Raw genomic sequence first — 23,973 nt, 5'->3', positions numbered from 1 at the left:
GCCTCTACGGAGGACGCTCACACTTGTTGACCATCTTGTTGATTTTGCATCGGGTAATGAAAATCCTCGGAAATCCCCATGTCGACGATGTCGGCGCAATTCGATCCAGTCCAAGCAGGTTTCCACAACGCGATTCGTGACTTCAAGGCAAACCCGGGAGACAACGCATTGATCGAGGAGATCTCTAAGACAAAAACCATTGACGAGGTTTACGATGCCACAGACGCTCTCCAGAAAGAGCAGGCAAAAAATGGGCATCTGCGCCATCTTTCGAAGCTCGAACCTTTCTTGAATGGCCTCAAAGAGTACACCGCTGTCATCGAAGTCTTCGTACAGTCGAAACAGGATGTACTTAGTCTCATATGGGGCCCAATCAAGCTATTGTTACAATGGACTGACTGTCTCAAGAGCTCATTCGATGCTATCATCAATACCGCAGCAGAAGTTGGCAAGCTTCTACCAGAATTCAAGGCAGTTGGATCGCTCTTCAAGGAGAATGCACTCATCAAATAGGTCCACGTTCTCTTCTTTCGTGATGTCCTCGATTTCTATTTCATCGCCCTGAAATTCTTCAGTAAGACGAGTGTGTGCTCTGAAAACTTCTTGACGTCGGTGGCAGAACCGCTGACACAGACTTGCAGGGTGGCGACTCGTCTTCGGAGCGATGTGGCCTACGCAACGCGAGAAGATCAAGATTGTCGAAGCACAAATCCAACAGCATACGCTATTGCTAAGGAAAGAAACCCTGCTACAGCACATCCAAGACGCCCATAACGCTCGACTTAGAATGTTTGAAGATTTCGACAAGAAAGAAAAATCTCTTCGGCAAATTGAATATAACACGATTGCCAACAACATGTCTCCCAGGGCATATGGACACGAGCTGTACCGTCTGCGAGGTGAGTTCTGCCCTGGGACTGAAAAATGGTTGATCAAGGACACGGTTTTCAAGAAGTGGCTTGATACCAAAATTCATGTCGACAAGGTATTGTGGTTGCAGGGCATCCCCGGAGCAGGTGAGTGAGCCCGTTCGCGCATAAGTTTCTTGAACCTTGTCTACTAACACAGATGAACGCAAAGGGAAGACACTTCTATCTACTGCGGTGATCACAGAGTCACAGAAGATTGGCAAGGTTATCTACGCATTCCTCAGTTACAAATACAGCAGCAGTCTGTCCACGCTGTCGATTTTCCACTCATTGATATTCCAGTTGGCGGCTTGTGACGAACATCTGCAGGAACTAGTATGTCTATCGAGTAAAGAGGCGCTCACAAATGACATCCATGTGGCGACAGAGCTGCTCAAGACTCTGGTGGGTTACGCAGCACCAGTGTATGTTGTGATCGACGGCCTCGACGAAATCCAGGAGCTAGAGCGTTGTAGGCTCTTGCGGCACATTCTGGGTTTGTCGGAAGTCTGTGACGAGGTAAGGATCCTCATAAGCAGCCGGAATGAGGTCGACATTAAACAACTACTCAAAGATCATACTACCATCCGCGTCGATCTGCAGAACGCAGGCAGCATTCAAAATTTCGTCAATCAATGGGCTCAAAAATGGTTCTCTGAGCGCAATTTCCACCCAGAAGAGAGATCCGAAATTGAAGGTCTCCTCTCGCCGCTTGCCTCGCATGCTAAAGGTATTTCTGGATATCATAACAAGTGGAACCAGCTGATCTGATTGCTTGAAAAGGCTTGTTTCTTTACGCCAGAGTGGTTTTGAACAGTGTGAGGTATATGCAGACAACAGATGAGATCAGCAAATACCTTAGGGCGCTTCCTGAAGACCTACAAGATGCGTAAGGTAGATGGCGATCATGCTCGATCGCATAAGCTGACAGAACAAAGCTACGCAAGAATTTTGAGCCCAATCCACGAATTTCGCCCATTGGATCTGAAGGAGAAGGCCCTGAAGATCATCAAATGGGTGGGTTGCGCACCGACTCCTATGACAACAATAGAGTTAGGGCAGGCTCTGCTTGTGCGCCCTTCCGATGAAGAAGCTGTCAGAAAAAGTGTTTCAACGGTCGACTTTCCCAGGATATGTGGCCCGATTGTGGAAGTAGTTGACGACTATGTGCAATTCGTTCACTTCACCGTCAAAGAGTAAGTCGACGGCCACAGTTGTTGAGAATCTTGTTATACCTTGTATGGCTTAGCTACATATTCAGCCCCAAAGTTCCCGGATACGTGTGCCAGATGGAAGCCACGCTGAGCTTTGCATCATGTCTCATCAACTATCTCTGTCAGAGACACCATGATCCCGATCTGTCTGATGAAGAGATAGCCGAAAATATCACGACTGGTGCATACTGCCTTCACAACCTTGCATCGACCAGCTGGCTTGATACACTGGAGCTTTATATCCATTCGAAGGGGTCGCAACCCCTTTCTGATACAGTCATTGATGCTGTTGATAGACTCATCAGCGACAGGCATAACGATGCATATGCCGATAGTGCGACAGCACCATTTCAACCGAACCTGGACTGTTTCAAAGCAGCCTCGGGCGACGTGTATGGGATGCTCTGCGAGAGCGCTCGCTTTCGTCGAATGTCACAGAAAGGGACCTACAACAAAGCAGAGGGTATGATCTAGGATAAACTCCACGGTGGACGGCACAACTAACATTGTCATCAATAGGTGCTGGCTGGATGGACCTTGATCCGCTTACAATATCACGAACTTCGGTTCAGATATACAAGCAGTTCAACCAGATCTTGACAGATTGTGCGACGAACCACCACCAACACTGTCGTTGTCAGGTATTGCGAAGGCACTACGGTGAGCGGATTTTCGAATGTGGCTTCACCGGTTGTTTGTTCCACCGTCATGGCTTCAAGCCAAGCTCGGTTCGAAAATCACACATGAAACACCATGACCGTCCATGGAAATGCAGCGTAGAAGACTGCGAATTTGCGGAGGGAGGATTCCTTTCACGGAAGATGCGGGACGATCACTTGAATAAGTATTATACAACGAATGCCACTCGAACCGAAGTCCACCAAAATCCGCCAGACCCCGATGAGGTTCAACCGCTTTTATTCGACCTGGTCCAAGCCGACGAAACAGATCGCGTGAGGGAACTGTTACCATACTTCCAAAAATTGGACTGGGAGTTTCAAAACGCAATGCTAGAAATTGCAGCCTATTCTGGGTCTCCCACGATGATCGACGTGCTTATCTCGGCACAACTATGCTGGCAGCCTGGCACACTCGCGAAGAAAGCAATTGAAGGCCTGAACGTGGATACCCTTAAACATTTACTGGATAAGGCAGAGCATGTGCGCATCTTGGAACATATGCATCTCCTTACGCCTCTAGTGGCTTCCGGGTCAGAGCCGCTACTGGAAGTGTGGAAGCTCTACTTCAATCCCAAAGTTGTTACACAGCGCTCATGTCACGTCCACGATGAGCTTAACTTCCTAGACACCATCAAAGTAACCAAAGGAGATCCTAATAAGGAGTCTTTCCTCATCTCCTTTTGGGAGAGAGCCCGTGCGGACGTCATATTCACCAAAAGAGCATTGGGGATGGGATTGTCATTTGTTGCACAGACTACTTGTTCTGTCAGACTCGCAAAGTACTTGATCGACCTGGGGGCGGATGTGAACTTTGCCCCCAAGGGCCATGCTGTAACGCCAGTCCGGCATGCTGCGCGACGCGATTCTGCGGCTGCCGCAGACTTGATAAGATACCTCCTCCTGAACGGAGCTGATCCTGATCTCACACCAACCAAGCCCAGCATGGCATATCCAAAAATCCAGGACGAGAAGGGTCCAAGGGGAATTGCAAAGTGGTTGGGAATGTCCTGGGACGAACTTCTTGTAAAATCCAAAGAGGAACGAGAAAAGGGATTACGAGACGGTTCGATGAGAGCCTGGCCATCCACCACGCCGCCTGAACGCGAGGTTGTCAAGCGGGACGGCATGGGAACCAGGTCGACCGAAAGACTATGATAGAAATATACAGATGACCATGTCGGCTCTACCCGAGGTATAACAACGCAAGCCTCCCTCCTTCAACGGCTTGACGGATGCGCATCTGTTGGCCTGAAATCCTCCATCGGATGAGAAAAGATTTTGCCCCGCTAGATCGTATCGGATGTTCTGCTAGGCTCCTGTCGCATTGTACAATATAAAGCAGAATTTGGGCTTATGCTGTTCCCAGCTTCCGGGACGACAGGAAAGTCTGTAATTTCTGTTTCTAGTGTCAAGGTTGCGGGTTCAAAGAGCATCATTCAGACACATGACTTACCTTCCATCGCTTAAAGTCAGTTTCGGTTTGAGATTCGTCCAAGGAGTTCAGCGACTTCTCGATCAGCCTTAACTTGTCTGCTTGCACCCATTGGATGTACTATGCAGGCAGTCAGCTTCTTGACGCCGGAGGGCGGCGTATGTGCTTACCGTCTAGATTGAGTCGCTTACTATGTACCGAGTGATCCATACTTCACGCTCTTGGCCTATTCGGTGCACCCTATTCACAGCCTGGGCCTCGACCATTGGATTCCACTGTGGCTCCATCAGATGGACATGGTTGGCGGCCTTGAGATCAATCCTGGAGAACGCCAGTATCAGTTTCGACCCGTTAATGTCGTGCGTTACTTTTGAGTCCGACTTACCCTTCTCCGGCAGCGCTTATGCTAGCGAGCATCACGGTACATGTAGGATCGTTGGTGAACCGATTGATGGCTTTGCTTCTGTTGTCAAGGCTCGTCTGTCCGTCCACTCGTTCAAAGCCAAGCTTGTTTGCTTGAAGGGCCTGTTGCACTAGGTCCAGCATTTTGGTCCAGCAGCTGAAAATGACACTGGGTTACTGGTCAGCTGGGAGAAAGGTAGGGCAACCCTTGCAAGGGAGGGTCTTGCGTACCTTTTCACAGGAGTGGTCCCTTGTGACTTCCACCCATCAGCTTGCTCTGCCTGAAGGTTTTTCAAAAGAGCCTCAACTTTGCTGGATGGCTGCATGGGTGCACCTGAATAGTTCGTAGTGCACGAATCGACCCTTGCTTTTCGTGAAACACGGCACTTGGGACAAGGCTGTGCCTGTTCGGCATCAATATCCCCATTATGTGACGCACATGGAAAACAGGCCGAGTGCTGGCACGAATACTGATGTCCGCTGGATGCACCAACATCGCTTTCGATGAAGTAATTGTCGCATATGCAGCATTTGGCTCGACAAGCCTGGATCATGCTCCAGTCGATTGCCGTCCGGTCTCGGCCTTGCCATGCATCGAGCGCCGCCGCCGGTAGGATCTGTTCTCCATGATCACAAATGAGACGCAGGAAGTTGATGAGCGCTAGGATGTTGCCCTCTTTTTGTTCGTTCTTTCTTCTGCGGCCTGTTTTGACCACTTTGGAGTTACCGGCAGCAAGGCTCGAGCAACGTTCCTTGAAGAACTCGTAGAGCTCTCGGTCCTTGCTGGATAGGTCTACCTCGTGAACGTTCTCAGTTCGTGGTGGCAACTTACACGAGTCTCCGATTGATTTCTTCGTACGTCGAAGGCAGGTTGCTCTAACAAGGGTTCGGAGTCTCGTGAGGCTGTCTCGTGCACCGCCCTCTAAGGGGTGAGCGATCCAGTAGTCGAACTTAGACTTGTCATCAAAAGGTGTAACAACGAGGAAACTCAAGAGAGCCCCATAGTCGTCGAGAGAATTATGGATCGGTGTGCCCGTCAAGCACCATCGACATTTGGCGGTAATCCTCTTGACCGCTTCAAAAATTTGAGAGGACCTGTTTCGAATGTGGTGCGCTTTCATAGCGAGCAGTCAGCTCAAGCATCAACGAACGCTAGGAAACGTCAAGCAATATGATGCTCACGGACCTTCATCTAAGACAAGTCGACTCCATTTTCTTTGGAACAGTGCCCCTTTGGACTTCCATTCAAATCGTAATGTCTCGTAGGTGGTTAGGATAATGTCGTATTCTTCAAACGGGAGCGAGGAGCGTTTCGTGAGGCTTCCATGATACGTCGCCACCTGCACCTGACTTGTGTTGTATATGTCTGTCGATTGTTAGAGATTTGGAGTACCACATAAGCAGCGTTCCATGCCTTCTCACTTGTTCAAGCCAGCCAGGTATCGCTAGTTTAGTCACTTAGCAGATGAGGCGAACGAGCCTACGAAGGCTTTACGCACTGGACTTGGGGGTGACCACGAGGGTCGATTTTAATACTCCGCCAATTGAATGAGCTTCGTTGTGACCCATTAAATCTGAAGAAGCACAAACCAGGGCTAGTAGACTGAGTGTCTTCCCAAGACCCATTTCCTGGCAGTAGCATTAGCCCTGATCGGTATGGGAGATAGTGCGAAGGTTGACGAGACTCACATCGGCGATAATCTCTCCTTGCATCGGCTTCGGGGACCCTTCTCGAAGTCCAGTGATTCGATGGCGGTATCTACATCACGGCGTTAGCCAGAAATCACTATTATTTCGTCCATCGTCGTGTATGGCCCACTTTGGTTTGGACCCAGGATTAGCATCCAACTCCCACAGAGAAGAGAATCCAGGATGTTCGACATTGCAGTTCTCTTTGGCAATCATCCAAGATAACGCAGTGAGCTGATGACTGGCGTCTTGTGAGTTTCGTATTGTCATTGAGGGATGAGTGCTTACTGCTTCAATGTGGATCGAAGACGAGGGCTCGGAGTCGTTGAGTAACAGACGCCGGGATCGCCGAGATCGCTTGCATCATCAAATATGCGCATGAACTTGCTTTTTTCCGCTTCTTCCAGAGCCTCACCAGCCGGTGTCGAGCAGCCTTCAGGTGATATTGACAAGTCCTCCAAGTTCGGCATTTGGGCTCCTGGGCGCAGCAGGTAATGTGGGTTACAGTATTCAATATCTCGGCCACATTCCTCCATCGACGGTTGCTGGAAAAACAATTCAGCATCAGAAAGCAGGTCACCAATGACGACTGTCTCCTTCTTGAACCCGTGCACGACTATGCGCACTTGGCATTCACGACTGCTGCTTCCAGTTCTTCCGCCCTTACCAAATGTTTTGCCAGGCTTGTCGTTGATGGCAACAAGGTCTGCGGTGAGTAAGCAATGCTGGGATCGTTCTGGGATTCCGCGCGTCTCATTCCGATCTTTGTTGCATGATTGTCATTCAATTGCCATGTGCTCGACGGATTCGCATATGGGTCGAAAGAGTGTGGGACTTCTGCAAGCCAAGGTAGTTGGTCGTTCGTGGGGGATTCAGTCCCGACCCGGGGAACGTCGATTGCTTCAGCTGATAAGAGGGGTAGATAACGACTAATGTACTCGTTGGGAACTGTCTCGATGAATGGTTCTGAGTATAATTGGACCGTGCTAGAGCTCAGCCCAGGGTGAAATGTCTGAACACCTTGTCTTTGATCTGGGTAGATTGTTACCCATTCTTGGGGCGATACAAAGTCAGTGGGCAGAGTCGTGTTCCAGTCAGGCTGTGGTGTCCAATCCGCGAGATGGTGAGGTTCAGGAAAGCGATATGGATAGGTAGAGTTAGGGTTGTGCTGCGAAAGGTGCTGCCATCCGTCGCTACCATGGCTGGATTCTCCCCGTAGTACGCCGTCTGTTGGAATTTCGAGGAAATCGAAGTTTTGGTGGGATTCAACAGCTTGTGTACAATGCCTTTTAAGCTTTTCTTCAGCCTCGTGCCCATAATCAGGTTCCTGTCTTTTGATACCAGTGGGCGCGCCAAAATCGAAGTGACTGTGAGCCATGCTTTGAGCGCGACACAGCATACATTGCACGACGCAAATGTTGAGGTGATGAACTTCTCTGAAAGGCTTGGAAACCGACAACCGGTGTGTGGCAAGGATGCCGATGTTCGCCTTGCGGCGGACCGTATGTGCCTGGTCAACATAGCCACCCACAGTGCTAGATGGAAATCCAACAGGCAGTTCTTCAGCCTGATTATTGGCTCACGCTGCATGCACTGCGGCTCGCACACTGTGCTGTCATGGGCTTGTTTTCACCAGCAGGGATTCATAAACGGGGGGTATCAGTGGCCAGCAAAGATACTACTGCTTTCATCCATTGGATGCCGGATAGCACAATTTCACTCTAACAAGGGCTGAAGCAAGCTAGACAAGCTTTACCGAGAGACGTTGCTCTTGCTTGTCAATCGAACAATGCGAGAGGGCATGGGGAACGCTGTTAGAAAGTAATCCATGAGATCGTAGTACAATCCACGGAGTCTCGAACAGCATCCGCCATAGAGGATCTATCACGTTCAAAGAGACGCAGACTTCAGCAAGATCGCATAGATTGATATCAAGGAGGGATAACGAAAGATAAGAGGATTCACTTTCATGTCGACCATACTACCCACAGTGGAGACGCGTGCCCTGACTTTGGGCATATGCCAGGCCAGCATATGGTATCGGGACAAGTACCTTTGTGGCGTTGATGCGAGATGAAGGATGGCATAGATGGATGGATGGATGGATTCAACGGTACGTCGTTAATTAGGATGGAAGGTGCCAACATGCCAATAACTTTTCGGGCATCACGGGCGATCGCTGGCCCAAAGTGGGTGCAACAGCACGGTACAATACACAGACCGTTTGAGCAGCACATGGAAGCCTTATATCTACTGCAGTATCTTATTTTAAACAAGAGCTGGGATACGCATGGAGAGCGGCATCAGACGGGGAAGTAAAGAATGGAAAACATATGCAATGTATTATTAGGCGATAGTATGTCCATTCCCAGTCGTTACGAGTGTCCATCTCATCTGCTATTCCCGATGTAAAGCCACGCTATACTTGACAACAAGACCAAACGTAAAGAGAACGTTTCCCACATCGGTTCAGCATCGAGCTGCCGTGATAATATGAAACATCCGACCCATGATATTGACAAAGGCTTGCTGAAAAGTCCAAAACAGTCACTGTGTCATGGCCGCCTACTTATGCCTATACTGCTCAAAAGCAAGGTCGGGCAGTCTTGGCTCGCGTGAGAAAGGAGGGGGCGGACTTCCATCTACGTCGCTCCGTCCGTGACTCAAGCTTCGGTAGCCTGAGTAGCCCATACCAGCAGCACCTTTGACGAGCGTCTCTTGACTTTCCTCCGGCCGCGGTCCAAATCGAGAAAAGGCGTTGGCACGCATCGGCTCGTAGCCTTGCGCTGGGTCGGAGACCTTTCTCGTATGGCGGGAAGGAGAAGAGGTGTATGGATTTGGTGTCATGAGGAAAGCATCGCCTTCGATATCTTGAGACAAGTTTTCCTTAGCAGCCTTGCGTCGCTTTCGATGCGGGTTCTCCTTGCAGCAGCTGATGATGCTGTTGACGAAGATCAATATAGCGAGGATAACTGTCAGTCCAGACTGGACTACAATCAACACCACACCAGTAATTGTCTTCGTGGTTTGGGCGATACCGAGCTCCTCAACGAAGACCAAGATGCATACGACTGAGACGACGCGGACGACTTGGATGACTATGTTGATCCAGTTGCCAGATTTGCGGTTGTATGGCCGGCTCCATAGAAGCACAACAAGCATGAGAGCTTCAATAACCAGTTGACCAATGGTTTGGAACATGCCGTGACCATCACCAGCAGCCAGAACGCATCCTTTGGCGAACATGTAGACGATCGCAGGAACGAAAAGCCACCAGTATCCACGCTTGTAATTTTCGTAAAACAGCTTGTACTTTTTCCATGTCTCCTTGTTCTCGTACAGGGCGTCGGCGTTACCCTCCAGTTTCTTGAGCTTCTGAACAATGCTCCAGATCTTCCAAGTGTAGAAGCCGAGCAAGAGCGTGAATGTCCCCAACGTCAGAGCAGCAAGAAGCTTAGCAGCCCATGAATCTCCGTGAGTGAATTGGAAAATGCAATACAGTGTCCAGACACCATAGAGCAGGAGAATCAGGGTGGTGATGGTTTGTGCCATGATACGCCAGTATTCTTTGCGGAAGGTAGTCAATGACTTGGGGAATTTGCCGAACAGTGCCCAAGCTTCGAGAATGACCTTGAAGAGCAGAATACCCACAACAATGGCCGCAACCACGATGGCGAAGATCAAGAGCACGGTCATGAAGGTGTTGGCTTGTGGAATGGTGAGCTGTTCGACATATCCTTGGATACCTTGCACCAAGTGCGAGCTTCCCGAATCACTTGAGCTCGAGTCCGCGCTCGAACCAGTACCGTTCACCGACGTACTGACATCCCGGATGAACACAGAAAGTGCCCGTTTGCCGATAGATGTTGTGGTCTGGGTTGTGGAACCATCAGAAAAAACCAAGGTGGTATTCTTGAGGGATTCATAGCTGTCGTTGGTCAAGTTGCCTCCGGTATGCGATCGGAAGCTGTCGATCGACTTCTGCATGCTACCCCAGGAAACCAGGCCAGTACTGAAAGCGAAGTTCTTGGAGAAACTGCGGTAAATGGTAGGATATGGAACCGAATGCATGCCGTTCATTGCCATTCCTTGAAACCACCACATGACTTCTGAAAATCCAGGGCTGGAAGTGCTCGAACCAGGATGAGCGCCAGTAGCAGCGGCACCAACGAGTGATACGGCCAAAGCTGCAGCCGCTACGGCGGCCGCAACATATGAGACAGCTGGCACTTCCACTGTCTTACCGTTAGTAACACCGGATTGTACGCAGGCAATCTGCTGGCCACCCTTGTTCTTGAGGATCACTTGAGCGTCGCCATCGAGGTCGGGAAGTGAGTAGGCTATCGAGGGGATAAGAGAGGTATATGAAGAAGGGATTTCCTGCGTTCCGTTGGCGGCAAATGTTCCTTTGGGCACTGTTGAGAGATTAGCGCTGTCCACGAAAAGTGTTGGAATGTGCCACCTACCAGGACATAGCTGGTCGACTCTGGTATCTGACGAACAAGGATCAAACTCTTTCTGATATACTTGTACACCATATGCTTTCACGATCAACTCGGCGGTGACATATTGCACTTGTTCACTGGTACCCGAGACATCGAAGTCTATGTTGTTGGTTGAACGATCAAAGGAAATATCGACGTTATTGACCTTTATGCTCGATGTTCCGTTATTGCAATCCGATACACCACTCGTCTTTAAGATATCTGTCGCCAGCACCGATGGAAGGAGAGCTAGTGAAGCAAAAGCCACCACAGAAGACGTCCACATGTTTGTGTCTCGTTTTGTGTACCACTGAACTTTGTCCAAGGCCGTCGAGCGGCGGAGTTCAGCCTCTAGAGTAGACGGCCTTTCCCAAGTCCCTCTCTTGAGATCCCCAGCGTAGAAATTCTTCGAAGACAAAGTAGATTGCGTAGAGGTCAAGCGAAGGAATGTATGGAAATCGTATCGTCGGGAAGGAGTCTAGCGAGTGACTTGAAGACGCAAGAGCGAACGTGAAGATAGCGAGTGTCTGAGAAGAAGACTGGAAGAAGTAACGATTGTGATCGACAAGATGAGAATGATGTGCACAAATAGACCAAAGGACCGGATTCAGCTGGGGAGTCTCGATCGAAAGATATGCCTCAGCGCATGGCAGCGAGCATGGGGTTTCCACATCTGGCGAACGCCGTTTCAGAGCATACGCAACCTCAGCATATGAAAAGGCTTTCGAGGCATCAATGGAGAGTGTCTAACTAGTGGGCCGACAGGGGCATGGGCTCCTCAGGATCCAGGTACACATCCAGGTAGGGCTCGTGGCGTTGGTCAGAGCCGGGATAAGTGGATATCGCACCCGCGGTTCTCGATCGATGGCCTGTCAAGGGGGCACCACAAGTCTTTCGGGACTTTATTTGGGTGATGGATACTGATGGATGGGCGGGAGGATTCGCATGGGGCACGATGGGGGAAGAGTCCTGATGGGTCCCCTCTTGGTGGTGGCTTTGCTTGTTGGCAGCGCATGTCACCATGGCCACTGTTGCGTTACCTTCGGCATCTGTTTCAGAGCCTAGAGGCATGAAACCTTAAGTGCTCCAAATACTTCCGAGACGGGACGCTGTCTTGCTCGCATCAGACCTTGATGATTGTGTTAAACTGTGTTGTGCTGCGTACTGTGTCCATCGCTCGTTCTTGGATACATCAATGGGTCTCTTCCGGAGGAAGTTGTTTGTTGGGTCGATGATGGTGGAATTTGAGGCGCAGTCAGAAAAGCTGCGAGACATCAAGCCCCTAACCAGTGAGCCCATCAAGCCCAAAAGTTGCCCGCATTTTGGCATTCGTAGGCTTCTTATTGGGCATTGGGATTTTCCTCGCAAGCATTTGGCTGCGCCTCTCGCCAAAATCTTCGCCTATGCTTGGCTGTCAGGAACGTGCTTCCAGTTGCTTACAGTACCTAGCCTTTGCAAGGTAACTACTACTTACAACTGCCAAAGGCCTTTCGTACCTGAAGGAAACGTGGCGAGGATTCTCGTCCGATCAATCATTGCAAGCGACCCAATCTGGCACGAAGAAGCATCAATTCTAGTCTCACCCCTGACGGTGCTGACTGTTCCTCCACCGTCGAATGATGAGGGTCGTGTGCTTCGACTACGGGTGAACGGGAAGGCAAAGCACAGATTCCCCGGCTTTGGGCGCCCGAGAGCTCCATAATTCACTGGTCATGACAGAAGAATTATCTCCAAATCCCACACAAAAATTTTCTGGCGACTACACTTATGCCAAGCATTTAGTCTGACAGTGAGCAAATCTTTCAGCGTGTCCCTATTGCCTATTAATAGCCTTATCTACTGTAACCGCATGCCACTGGCACAGCCTCGTCATTCAATCTCCAACACCCATTGTTGACGTGACCATTTGAGAAAGACAGCTGTTCGGAAATGGCAATCGCTCACCATCCGCCTGCTTGGATACTACGCAAGCTGGGAACTTTGTTGTTGTATACTCAAGCCTAAGAGTGGCATGGCGGATGGCCAGCAGTGTTGCCCCGAACTTGGACACAGCCACTTCGCCGTCTGTGTTCACTGTTGATAGACGACCGGTACCTGCTTCTGCACCTCACCCACCTCCTGCGCGCCTTCCATCGGTATTGGTCCAGCGACTTTGAGGGCAAGCTGTACCACACATCGCAGTGTTTGAATGCTGGTCATCGCGAAGGATAAATCAAGGGCTAATTGTTCCAGTTGTACTCCATCCTCAACCAGCGCTGCAATAGCCATATGGCTGGCGGGACCGCGCTCAAGCAGTCTCAACACAATATCCAAAGGCCTTCAGATGAGATGAGTATGATCCCCAACCTGCCAGAGCTGCAGGCTTTGCTCGACGACTCTCCCGGCCAAAAGCATTGACGACCTTTTCCCATGAACCTCCATTTCTCAACCATCATTTTCTAGTCCATCCCAAGAAACGCATCCAAGTCCTCCTCCGTCTATCCCGCTCCCCCAACGCCAGCTCCGAGTTCCGACTCGCCTTACTTGTATTCCCCTATACACCCAAGGGCTCATAATACTTCCCCGTCTTCGCGTCCGATGCCGTCGCAGCCCAGAGTTGATTTCGAACTCCCTTATCCACACACTCGCCGTCGACCCCAACGCCCTGCTCGCACCGAAAATGGCCTTGATCCAGGCTAGGCTTCCCGTCGCGCCAGTGAGCAAATTTGTACACACAATGCCCGGGCCTCTGAGTACTTAGTGTTATTCTGCGCCTCAATTACGGTTGTTGAAGTCATTTCTTCAGACTCTTAGCTCCTCCTGCTGCTCCCTACCATCATCTTCGGCGTTTTATCTGGATAGTGTCTACCTGGAATGGAGCGATATGGAAATGTCGTTGAATTTTGTGCTACCAATGCTTCAACATGACCTACTCCGCCTCTGCTCTGCTATGATACACACATTACCCTCATCCCCAAACCCAGGTCAAAGCAGTTCGGAATAATCATCCATGATCCCATGGCGTAATCGCATCAGCTCATCCATATCTGAAAACAGCTCGAATTCTCTCTCCTTGGTTGCTTTTGTTGTGAAAAATCCCTCATCAGCGCCGTTCTTGTATCAAACATACGACAGGGCCCCATCCAGCCTCACGCTTCGACCATCGTGGGGGAAAGTGAATTCGGCATCTCCGCAATGCATCATCACCTCCTAACAAAAAGTTTGCAGCCCCTGGAGGCAAGGCCAGAGTGATTCTATCTTCCATACGGATGATACCGACCTCTTCCGCCTCGGAAACTCGGACCAGGCTTGCCAGGATTCTTGGGACCAGTGGGCGCATTTGCTGGTGCAGCACTTGGTTGAGGTGTGCCACCACCCGGACCCTTGGGTGGTTTCGGTGTATGTCCTCGCACCGGACCAGCAGAGCCTCGTCCTCCATCAGGCTGCGGGACATCGTCGTACATGCCTTCCCAAGACTGTGGTCCACCTTGAAATCCCTGTCCTCTCGGGCCGGGAGGAAATCCACCCCCACGACGAGCCTGGTGCTCATACTTTTGCTGCTCAAACGCGAGCTGTTCTTGTGCTGAGAAACTAGAGCGACCTGCTCCTCCCATGGCAGCTGGGCCCATCGGTGGCCGATTGCCGCCCATCTGCATAGGATTCATGCCTCCTTGTTGTTGCATCTGCATCATTTGCTGCATCATCTGCGGGTTCATGCCTTGCATATTTGGCATGTTACTCATGTTGCCAGGACTCTGCGGGTTGGGGCTGTTTCCGCCCTGCATCTTCTGCATCTGCATCATTTGTTGCATCATTTGAGGAGTCATCTGGTTCATGCCCATGTTGCCCATATTCCCCATACCGCCCATCATGTTCGCGACCATCTGCTGCTGCATCATAGCAAAGTATTGTTGCATGCGCTGCCAGTATTGTGCCATCATCTGAGGGCTCATGCCGGAGTTACCGGCCATCATCTGAGGACCTTGACCTTGACCCTGGCCACCTTGCCCAGATTGACCACCGTCACCACCAAAGCGCTCATCTCGTCCGAATTTTCCTCTCCCTCGACGTGGGAAATCATCTTCCTCGCCCATCTTGCCCCGGGGTTGCGCTCGCTTGACTTCGATAGGCTTGCCCAGAATCTCTAGTGGATGATACTCCAAGCACTTCTCAACCGCAACGTCGTTGTCGAAAGTGACGAAACCGAAACCTCGTGGCCGACCGGTATCTTTGTCCATCATGAGCGTGGCGTCAACTACCCTACCAAATTGCGCGAAAAAGGTTTCAAAGTCTTCCTCGGTTGCGTCTTGACTCACTCCGCCCACGAATATCTTGGCAGTCTTCTCCTGCTCGTCCCGGGGGATAGCACGTTTAGGATCGATCTGGGCACGATAACGTAAGCGTTTGTCCTTTGGGAATGCGGTCTGGGGATGGGGACCAGACTTCTCCTGTCCTGCTGGGTGCTCAAGGGCGGTCCTTACGATTTTTCCATCCAGAAAGTGTTCCTTGACCATAACGGTATTTACTGTTTTGGGATCTTTGAAGGTCAGGAAGCCGAAGCCTCGTGAGCGGCCGGTGGCACTGTCTCGCATAACGGTACATTCTTGAACTTCACCAAATTGGGAAAAGTAGTCATGAAGGGATTCTGCATGGAGTTAGAGCTTGACACAGATGGAAGCAAGTAACCTTGCAAGGGTGGTGGCACCCACGATCAGTCGTCTCCCAATTCAGGCCGCCAATAAACATTTTTCTGCATGACGTACTATGTTAGCTATGGACCAAGGTCATTGTCAAAGGGACAAGCGAGTGTAAATGATGCAGAACAAGAACAGTCAATGAATGAAAGCAGCCAGTGTAGCCCATGACGCCCGTCTCAACATGTTGATTCTCCCATTGAGAACAGATCAGCAGGCTGATGGAGCGAGATGCAACGCAGCGAGGGATATCACCCCCCAATGGCCAATGATAGCCTTGTAGGCGCATCGGCAGAAACCTGAGCATATCCGTGTAGTTCTTGTGGCGACAATGAATATAGGCTGGGTTGGCCTCCTGAATACTTTGGTTTTTGGTGACGGTAAGGCTGAGATGACCAAGATTGCGAGAGACAGCCGGGCATCTGAGCCAAGACTAGCTGGAGAACCCGGCTGCAAACACTGTGTCCTGTCCAAGCATCGCCACGACTTTGCTAGGCTATACGTGACGGTGGAAGCATGCAGACACGGGATCTGAGACTCTCTGCTGGCAAACGTGTCGACTTGCACCATACACTGCATTTCTCTGACAGATTCTCTCCTCCATGACTTCGCCTTCTCTCGGAAGAGGTTTGACTTGGTCTAGCGAATAGAGGATGATTCTTGTTGACTTGTTTGAGATTCACAGATACTCATAAGCATCTATCTCCTGCCTGAGTATGGACTGTTACTCTGCTCTGCTTGGAATAGTATCTCGTTGTATGGTAGGCATCCATCGTCCTCTTCTGTCCCGGCTGAATGACATGTCTCGACTTGCAATTGTGTCGGCTAGTGTGATTCGAAAAGCAGCTATGGCTCGATGCTAGGTCCAACATTTCGTGCCACTCATCTTCTGCTAAATCCGACTGACATTCCTCGGGTGGAAAGATCGGTAGATCCTTCTAGCTCTTGAGTGCTCTTATGAGAGTGGCTCGTCCTCACGCCTTGTTCGAGTACTGCAAGCCTGATTGTGCCCGATAATGTGTCCACGATCGATTGCAGTCCAGATCTGACTACCACACAACGGCCAAGTAGCACTATGCTGCGTTCGTCGGCACGGTCCCATAGCTGTCGCCAGTCATCCGTGATAGTGGATCCCAAGCGCTAACATTTCCACCTGGGTCTCACAGCGCCAGTTGTAGAGGCCGAGATTTTCAGGCCGAACTTGAGGTGGTTTCATGACTTTCGTAACAAATTGTTCTCCAATGTGTCTACATCACCTTTCTGATCTCGCACGTATGCATTGTTCTCATACCTTCCACTTAACGCGCGAATACGAGCAGGGGCACCATGAAGAAAGCAGAATCGCAAGGGTATCATTTACTTACCCGTCTTCTTTGAGAGTGACATTGTATTTTTGCTCATGTGGTAGTTCCAATCTTGCATGACCTTGTTGCTCGAATTGCGTGGTGGAGGAAGGTTCCTCGGAGGCTGAAGGTTCAACGTCAAAGGAAGTGGGATCATAGGCCATTTCTGGCTCTTCGCCGTAGCCTGGAGCGTCATTCTGATCCATGGCTGTATCGTTTGGAGCCGGTTGAGAGGGGATCGGAGCAGCAGCACTGCCAGATGCGTTATTCTCATCGCCATCGTACCTAGCACATGAGATTAGCTACGTTCAAAGTCGTGAAGGCGAGGTGACCATTGTCAAGGCTAGCGGGAAGACCACACTCACAGATCGGCGAAGAGATCTTCGTCAACTTCGTCTGTCATCTTTAATGCTCAGTGAAGGGGAAAAGAAAACCGCTGCGCTAACTACGACCACAGCAGGAAGCGTTTTTAGGTAGCCTGAGAGGAGGGGAACAAGCAGCGCTGAAGGTATGATTGAGCAGAACAGTTGAAAAGGTCTGGAGGAAGATGGAAGATGAGGATACAAGTAGACGGAGGAGGTCAGTATGTCCGAAGGCGAGTCGTTTGATGTGGTTAGAAAAGGATGTCTAGGAAAGAGGAGAGGACAACAGGAGAGGAAGTTCCAGGTGTTTCGAGGCCAAGTGAAAGTCGGCGGGTGAGTCTTTCGGCGCAGGCAGGCTTGGCGAACCTGGAGTCTGGCGCCGCAGTGGCCTCAGCAGCGGAGTGCGCTTCGAAGGCTGTCGTTCCGTTACTACTCGGCGGCCACCTCAGAGTTATGCAGGACGGGTTCCATGTCTAACAAGCATGTTCTCACCAGTACATGCAAAGGAATTCAGAAGAAAGCCACGGTAGTGTCTTCTTCCCGCGGTTTACGCTTTAGGTGAGCCTAGTGCACCATTATGGCTCACAAGAAGCCGGGCCAGCAGGTAAACAATCAACATTCGAGATCCTCATGTACATTGGGCTGACTGGTTTCAGGAAATGGTTCAGGTCGGTTCGTGACGCCCTAGCCCTTTATGTCTTATGGCTGTCCCTTCGATCCCTCATGCTAATCGAAATGCCTCTGCAGATAGGTCAGAGTACGGACGATCCGCTCCCTCAAACAAACACACCAGAGCCATGCTAACAGAATCAAGGCGGTCGCCCTCGCCCTTCTGGCGGAGTCGATCATCCTCACGTCAGGCTTCAGGAAAGTCGAACAAGGTGATTGGCGCGTCATATTCGCACGCCGATATGCTCAAGTTCGATTCATTGTACGCCGCCGGACACGGTATCCCATGGTGGTAGGGCGGGGCTAACGACGCTCTCTTAGATCGCTGGGCACGAGTTCAAGACCCAGAACACCACCTACGTCTTCATCACGACCATGGCAGGCACCTGGTGCCGACCACCGAAGTTTCCAGTCACCAGAACGAAAGCCATATACCGGTTATACCTCGTCAGTATTGGGCGAGAGTTGGGATGTTGTCGGCGACGAAGACATGGAGGGAGACGATGAAGATGACCTGGTTTACGAGGACGATGAAGACGAGTTTGGTCTGCCCAGCATAGCTAGCATGCGCCGCAAGAGAAGCATGAAGAGCAGGACGCACAAAGCACAACAGGTAACCTACCCGAGTGTTGCGCAAACGACGTCGAGACCCGCACTCGCACCGTCTCCCATGCCACAGGTGCATAGATCGAACAGCTTTGATATAGCCGAAGAGCGAAATCCTCTTTCCTATCCCAGCGCGAAGAAAGGAGACGGCAAGATCTTAAGGCCGCAGTACAAGGACATCTTACGGGATCCTGCCAATACTCTCCATCTAATCAACCATCCAGTTCTACCGAGTAATGCTACACCCAAAGAAGCGGAAGCCTACAGCACGCGAATATCACGTATCAACAAATTCAAACGAATCTTACAATCCAGCTCAGTATCGTTGCAGGACTTACGAGCTGCAGCATGGTCGGGTGTGCCTGAAGAATTACGCGCGATAACGTGGCAGCTTCTACTAGGGCATCTGCCAACCAACAGCGAAAGACGAGTGACGACACTCGAGCGCAAGCGAAAGGAATACCTGGATGCAGTGCGACAGGCCTTCAACTCTGGTACTATGGCCAACCGCAATGGATCAAGTGCAGGTTTGACAGGGCTCGCTTCGCAACCCCCTGTCACCGCCGGTAGGGGTCGAGGCCTGGACGAAGCAGTTTGGCATCAAATCAGCATCGATGTTCCGAGAACCAATCCGCACATACCTCTCTATCAATATGAAGCCACACAAAGGTCGCTCGAACGTATTCTGTACGTCTGGGCAATTCGACATCCTGCCAGCGGTTATGTACAGGGCATTAATGACCTGGCTACTCCCTTCTGGCAGGTCTTTCTCGGGACATATATCACAGATTTGGATATCGAAAGCGGCATGGACCCGGGACAACTGCCACGCCCTGTATTAGATGCAGTCGAAGCGGACACATTCTGGTGCCTGACAAAGCTGCTAGATGGTATACAAGACAACTATATTGTGGCCCAGCCCGGCATCCACCGACAAGTTGCTGCGCTAAGGGATCTCACAACAAGAATTGACTCTGGCTTAGCAAAGCACTTTGAGAACGAGCACGTGGAATACATGCAATTCAGTTTTCGATGGATGAATTGTCTGTTGATGCGGGAATTGAGCATCAAAAATGTGATTCGGATGTGGGACACATATATGGTGAGTTGGCTCAAGATTCCACCCGCCAAACCTCTGCTGACTGGTGTTTGCAGGCCGAGGAAACCGGCTTTTCACAATTCCATCTCTACGTGTGCGCGGCCTTCTTGGTCAAGTGGTCGGAGCAGCTGATGAAGATGAATTTTCAAGAGATATTGATGTTTCTCCAAGCACTTCCTACACGGGAATGGACGGAAAAGGACATTGAGCTTTTGCTAAGTGAAGCTTTCATCTGGCAGAGCCTCTTCCGTGGGTCGAGGGCACACTTACGGACCTCGAATAGCACGATACCGATGGGCTTGTTAGGTCCATCTGGCTAATAATGAATCATCTGAAGCAGACAGTATTCAGCAAGACACCTGTGGGTAGTAATGTGCATAAGCCATGAAGTTTACCTGGTATCTGCTCCTCGCGTGCTCCTCGTCGTAAAGCAGATCCATCCCCCTGGGGAGAGGTCAAAGCAGCAGTGATGATTGGTGGAAATGACGGAGAAGTTGTCCTTTGATGATGTCATGGAATATCGACTTTCAATCCCGCATCGAGTCTGGGGAACAAGGGGAGATTGCAAGCTGTTTCCAGATGTCTAACACTTTTATGACGATGTCATTACCTCGGAGCCCAGAAAAATCGTAGCATCATCGCGTGCTCGACACAGTAAAAGCTTTTTACACGTCCCATTCATTACGTCCAAACTGGCGAATCTGACACCAATCGTAACACTGACGTGGAGCGAGCATCATCGGTTGAAGCATCCGCCACCATATATCGTCCCTTGCACAGATTCACTGGTGGCTTAGGTACCTAACAGAAATGGCATCGAGCAGTTCTGTGTGTTAGTTTCTATTTCCTCACTCTCACCTTTCGTGGCTCTTTCCTCCCATGAATCCCAGATCTTTTACTCTAGTCTTCAGTCCCGCTCGACACTTCAGATCTACGAGCCTCCTCACTTCACAATCATATCACACCCTTCATTCCTGCAGACCTTCCGCGCGTGCGCTTAAACCGGTTCGGACAATAGTCTGCCAGAAGAGGCATTCATCAAACATGTCTGACGACCAAGCTCCTCATCAGTTCCAGTCGGGCGATACCACACACAGAGAAGAAGATCAATGGAAGTCTCGAGAACCATACCGCATTCACGAAAAAATGGAAAACTTCCCTGTCAAGTGGGAAGGCAGTTGTCATTGCGGAAAAGTCACATACCAGCTCAGCAGAGAGAAGCCTCTCGCAGCCAAGTACTGTCATTGCACGACTTGCCAGAGATTACACGGTGTAAGTGACCAATCCCTCGCCGTTACACTGCAAACTGACAGTGAAGTAGTCACCATTTCAGTGGGCAGCGATCTTTCACAAGTCCGACATCAACTTCACCAACGGCATCAATGACCTAGGCTGGTACGATCCTACCAACAAGGACACTTCTCACCACCTTCCCTGCAAAGTCTCCTGCGCATATTGTCGGTCACCAATCATGGACGAAGGCCGAAATATGATACTTCTATTCCCCCCTTTGATCAAGAACATCAACACGAAAGAAGGAAGGGAAGCATTCAAGCCGACTTGCCATATGTTCTATCCTCAACGGGTTGCAGAGTTCCGCGGAGACGGCATCGTGAAATGGAAGGGCATTGATAACAACTCTGACATGATAGACGACGATGAGAATGTGATTGTGAAATTCGAGGAGGGCATGAAAGAGAAGGACATGGACGAGAAGAAGCGCAAGCACGTCGAAATGACTGAGCGTGGAGGCGGTGAAGAGGTCAAAAAAGTGAAGGAGAAGGACAGCGAGACAAACTGAGAAGTTCCCAGGCTCTCAACGACCTATTGCTCTCACCATCCATGGCCGGTATTGGGCATTGACGAGGTTCTGGTTGATGTGGTCGTCTAACACCTCGCCTTGCCCTGATCAAAGGGGTAAATACAATGCGATAGCGTCAACGATGGCGCAACAGTGTCCGCCAAGCAAAACGTGTCTAGCTCATCATACTTGAACAAGGTCATGTTATCATGTCTCCATAGACTTGCCTGCTTGACGAAAACAGGTTTACTACACTACTGGTATGGGCGACGCTTAAGCAGGTGCTCGTTGGGCAGATAGAGGTTGATGCACTCGTGCTTAAGATGCCGGGTAAATCGTTATGTGTTAGCTGTGAACTATGGTCCCTACGTAGAATTAGGGAGATTATGATCGAAGATGGATGTGGATGGGAACACAAAAACCTCCCCAAGGCTGAGTTAGCACACCACGAGGCTGAGGCTAATTCTTTTCGGTTAGGCTGTTTAAATTTTCTTGGCGCGATTATCAATTCTTCACTCGTATCATCCGTTCCCGGAAACCCCACGCCGTCAATCATCTCCAGCGCTTGTGGAATCTCGTCTCGGTTCCGTTCGTGACAGACCCGAGTCTCTGTTTCTTGACATCGATTGACTGTCTTCTATGAGGCCTTCATGATGGGCAGAGACTCACCTCAAGGCCTTACGGCATCTGACTTCCATCACCAGCCCTACGTCAACCCACTCGATGTTTTTCCGTCGAAATCCCGGCTAACCGGACGGACTCAGACTTACAGGTCACCGATAAGAGGTCAAGTGTCGTCTCGAAGTCCCGCCAGATATGCCACCGAGTCTCACAAGTTCGGCTGTTGCGGCGGGAACGAAGCGCTTCCCTTCCGCCCATCGAGTGGCCTCAACAATTACGTGACCGACGACAGCCCGGGGAGTGGCCTGTTCGATGTCCCACCGTCTTCCAGCAGCCGCAATGGCTCACTCCATACCTCACCGAGTCCGATGGACTGCGAAGACTGTGTGGACGACTGTGACGACTGTGTGGAAGAACACGGAAGATATCATGAACAGGACGGCACTCCCGATCAATTCGTCGATGACTGCCAAGAGTGTAATGAGGCTCAAATCGACCATCAACACAATGACCCGGCTTGCACCGACACCTGCGATGAGTGTGATTTTTCCTGCTTCGACTGCATTGACTGGAACGATTTTGAACACGACAAATCCCTTGGACTTTCATTCTCCGTTCCGTTGCTTGGAGAGAACAGCTTTCCAGAGCCCGAGCCACAATTCGACGAGAATGACTTGCTCAACTTTCAAGAACCCGACTTTTCAAGTATGCAACCGGGTGCCATGGCACCACCTCTCGATGTGCCCATGCATCATCAATGTCTCGGCGACACCATCCCCTACTGGGACAATTTGACTCAGGCACAGCTCTGTACTGGCACACCCGGACCAGCTCAACAATTCCCGCTCCCACCATTCGGCCTAGAATTCGGATGCCACCCTGCGACCGCTCACCAACAACTCCCTCTCCCCGATCTTCCGCCCATCACCACTAATCCTACCATATACCCAGCAGCACCGCAGGCCGACATCAAGCAAGAATCCCAACATCCTGCCCAGCCCAGCGACACCCCGCTAGCCAAAACATCAGACCTCCTTGCTGCTATTACGGCACCTCCCACATCCCGCGCCTGCCAATGGCTCATGCCTTGCGGCACTGTGTGCGGCGCATCCTTCGCCTCGGCGACCGATCTCAAAAAGCACCTGAAAGCAGTCCACCTCGTCAAGGGCGTGACCAAGTGTTCCTGGCAGTCCTGCGACTCGGCAACATTCGCCTCCGAAGCCGCCCTCACAGGCCACATCTCCAAGAAACATCTCGCTCCCATGCTTGCTTCCTCCGCTGCTGCACCTTCATCCAACGCCACCAAGGCCGACGGCACGTCAAGCACCGCGAGTGCAAGTGCAAGAGGCGAAGGAGGCCCGTTCAAATGCACTTTCCCCGGCTGTCTTAAGAGCTTCATGTACAAGCAAGTCCGCGACGAGCACGTGGCAAGCTGCCACCAGGGCAACAAGATGTACTGTCACATCTGCGGACAGTATCTGAACGGCGAGGGTAGCAATTTCAAACGCCACATGGCCACGCACAGACCCAAGCACCAGCATATGCTGTGCAAGTTCCACGGTTTGGGGTGTAAGAGGAGGTTTCCCCGCCTCGATAATCTGCGCAGGCATGAGGCTTGTTGCAAGTTTGGAAAGAAGGCCGCTCTGGCTGGCGGTGCTGCCGGAGACGAGACGAAGCATCATCACCACCATCACCACGTCCACGGTGCGAAAGCGGAATGATGACATGATATTATGCAACGAGGTGGCAATAGTGCATGCACACACTGGGGGTAACGTCATAATCATGTTTATCATCGTCCTGTCCATGATCCAGAGGTCCAGGCTTGAGCAGATGGTTATTTTATTCGTACCTAGACTGAGGACGAAAGGATCAAGCCACCTGGTCTTTGCTGCGACGGGTGAAGTTAGAAGAGAAGTGGTTAATGTGGTAAGCGAACGAGCCCGCTTTCGTGCAGCATGAGGGAAAGGGGTCCTGTGAAAGGGGGGGG

The 23,973-nt window shown here is 50.8% G+C and overlaps 8 protein-coding genes across 10 annotated transcripts; 5 read left to right on the top strand and 3 right to left on the bottom strand.

The window, feature by feature from the left end:
- Positions 1 to 78: 78 nt before the first annotated feature.
- Positions 79 to 1,721, top strand: PV05_03669 (uncharacterized protein; the record flags this gene model as incomplete). The annotated part of the gene is made up of 7 exons (XM_013464334.1): positions 79 to 348; positions 409 to 474; positions 514 to 574; positions 642 to 1,016; positions 1,081 to 1,427; positions 1,483 to 1,638; positions 1,692 to 1,721. 7 exons carry the CDS (start codon positions 79 to 81, stop codon positions 1,719 to 1,721), a joined length of 1,305 nt encoding a protein of 434 aa, XP_013319788.1.
- Positions 1,722 to 2,197: 476 nt separating this feature from the next.
- Positions 2,198 to 3,957, top strand: PV05_03668 (uncharacterized protein; the record flags this gene model as incomplete). The annotated part of the gene is made up of 2 exons (XM_013464333.1): positions 2,198 to 2,585; positions 2,642 to 3,957. The coding sequence occupies 2 exons, from the start codon at positions 2,198 to 2,200 to the stop codon at positions 3,955 to 3,957; spliced, it is 1,704 nt and encodes a 567-aa protein (XP_013319787.1).
- PV05_03667 (uncharacterized protein) lies at positions 3,958 to 7,703 on the bottom strand (the record flags this gene model as incomplete). The annotated part of the gene is made up of 11 exons (XM_013464332.1): positions 3,958 to 4,198; positions 4,256 to 4,354; positions 4,405 to 4,555; positions 4,620 to 4,805; positions 4,868 to 5,750; positions 5,823 to 6,002; positions 6,136 to 6,265; positions 6,326 to 6,395; positions 6,456 to 6,566; positions 6,614 to 6,870; positions 6,993 to 7,703. 9 exons carry the CDS (start codon positions 7,701 to 7,703, stop codon positions 4,408 to 4,410), a joined length of 2,676 nt encoding a protein of 891 aa, XP_013319786.1. The 3' UTR covers positions 3,958 to 4,198; positions 4,256 to 4,354; positions 4,405 to 4,407.
- A 945-nt stretch (positions 7,704 to 8,648) lies between these two features.
- On the bottom strand, positions 8,649 to 11,536 carry PV05_03666 (uncharacterized protein). The gene is made up of 2 exons (XM_013464331.1): positions 10,792 to 11,536; positions 8,649 to 10,740 (listed from the first exon to the last, which is right to left on the bottom strand). Exons 1-2 carry the CDS (start codon positions 11,093 to 11,095, stop codon positions 8,891 to 8,893), a joined length of 2,154 nt encoding a protein of 717 aa, XP_013319785.1. The 5' UTR covers positions 11,096 to 11,536; the 3' UTR covers positions 8,649 to 8,890.
- Positions 11,537 to 13,646: 2,110 nt separating this feature from the next.
- On the bottom strand, positions 13,647 to 17,468 carry PV05_03665 (uncharacterized protein). The gene is made up of 5 exons (XM_013464330.1): positions 17,191 to 17,468; positions 16,847 to 17,110; positions 15,498 to 15,538; positions 15,270 to 15,433; positions 13,647 to 15,170 (listed from the first exon to the last, which is right to left on the bottom strand). The coding sequence occupies exons 1-5, from the start codon at positions 17,226 to 17,228 to the stop codon at positions 14,043 to 14,045; spliced, it is 1,635 nt and encodes a 544-aa protein (XP_013319784.1). The 5' UTR covers positions 17,229 to 17,468; the 3' UTR covers positions 13,647 to 14,042.
- A 103-nt stretch (positions 17,469 to 17,571) lies between these two features.
- PV05_03664 lies at positions 17,572 to 19,986 on the top strand. Of its 3 annotated transcripts, XM_013464327.1 has the most exons (6): positions 17,572 to 17,791; positions 17,844 to 17,859; positions 17,935 to 17,944; positions 18,002 to 18,118; positions 18,178 to 19,564; positions 19,618 to 19,986. In XM_013464327.1, the coding sequence occupies exons 1-6, from the start codon at positions 17,765 to 17,767 to the stop codon at positions 19,879 to 19,881; spliced, it is 1,821 nt and encodes a 606-aa protein (XP_013319781.1). In that variant the 5' UTR covers positions 17,572 to 17,764; the 3' UTR covers positions 19,882 to 19,986. The 3 variants fall into 3 exon arrangements, with proteins under 3 accessions (XP_013319781.1, XP_013319783.1, XP_013319782.1); XM_013464329.1 differs by having other exon boundaries at positions 17,844 to 17,944; XM_013464328.1 differs by having other exon boundaries at positions 17,844 to 17,944; positions 18,002 to 19,564.
- Positions 19,987 to 20,148: 162 nt separating this feature from the next.
- On the top strand, positions 20,149 to 21,711 carry PV05_03663 (uncharacterized protein). Its single transcript, XM_013464326.1, has 2 exons — positions 20,149 to 20,833; positions 20,883 to 21,711. Exons 1-2 carry the CDS (start codon positions 20,441 to 20,443, stop codon positions 21,360 to 21,362), a joined length of 873 nt encoding a protein of 290 aa, XP_013319780.1. The 5' UTR covers positions 20,149 to 20,440; the 3' UTR covers positions 21,363 to 21,711.
- A 202-nt stretch (positions 21,712 to 21,913) lies between these two features.
- PV05_03662 (uncharacterized protein) lies at positions 21,914 to 23,966 on the top strand. Its single transcript, XM_013464325.1, has one exon. The coding sequence runs from the start codon at positions 22,013 to 22,015 to the stop codon at positions 23,702 to 23,704; it is 1,692 nt and encodes a 563-aa protein (XP_013319779.1). The 5' UTR covers positions 21,914 to 22,012; the 3' UTR covers positions 23,705 to 23,966.
- The last annotated feature ends 7 nt before the right edge of the window (positions 23,967 to 23,973 follow it).

The sequence above is a fragment of the Exophiala xenobiotica genome, assembly GCF_000835505.1.
Source record: "Exophiala xenobiotica strain CBS 118157 unplaced genomic scaffold supercont1.2, whole genome shotgun sequence".
Classification (NCBI taxonomy): domain Eukaryota; kingdom Fungi; phylum Ascomycota; class Eurotiomycetes; order Chaetothyriales; family Herpotrichiellaceae; genus Exophiala; species Exophiala xenobiotica.
The sequence above is the reverse complement of the archived record's forward strand: the minus strand, read 5'-3'. Positions and strand labels throughout refer to the sequence as shown.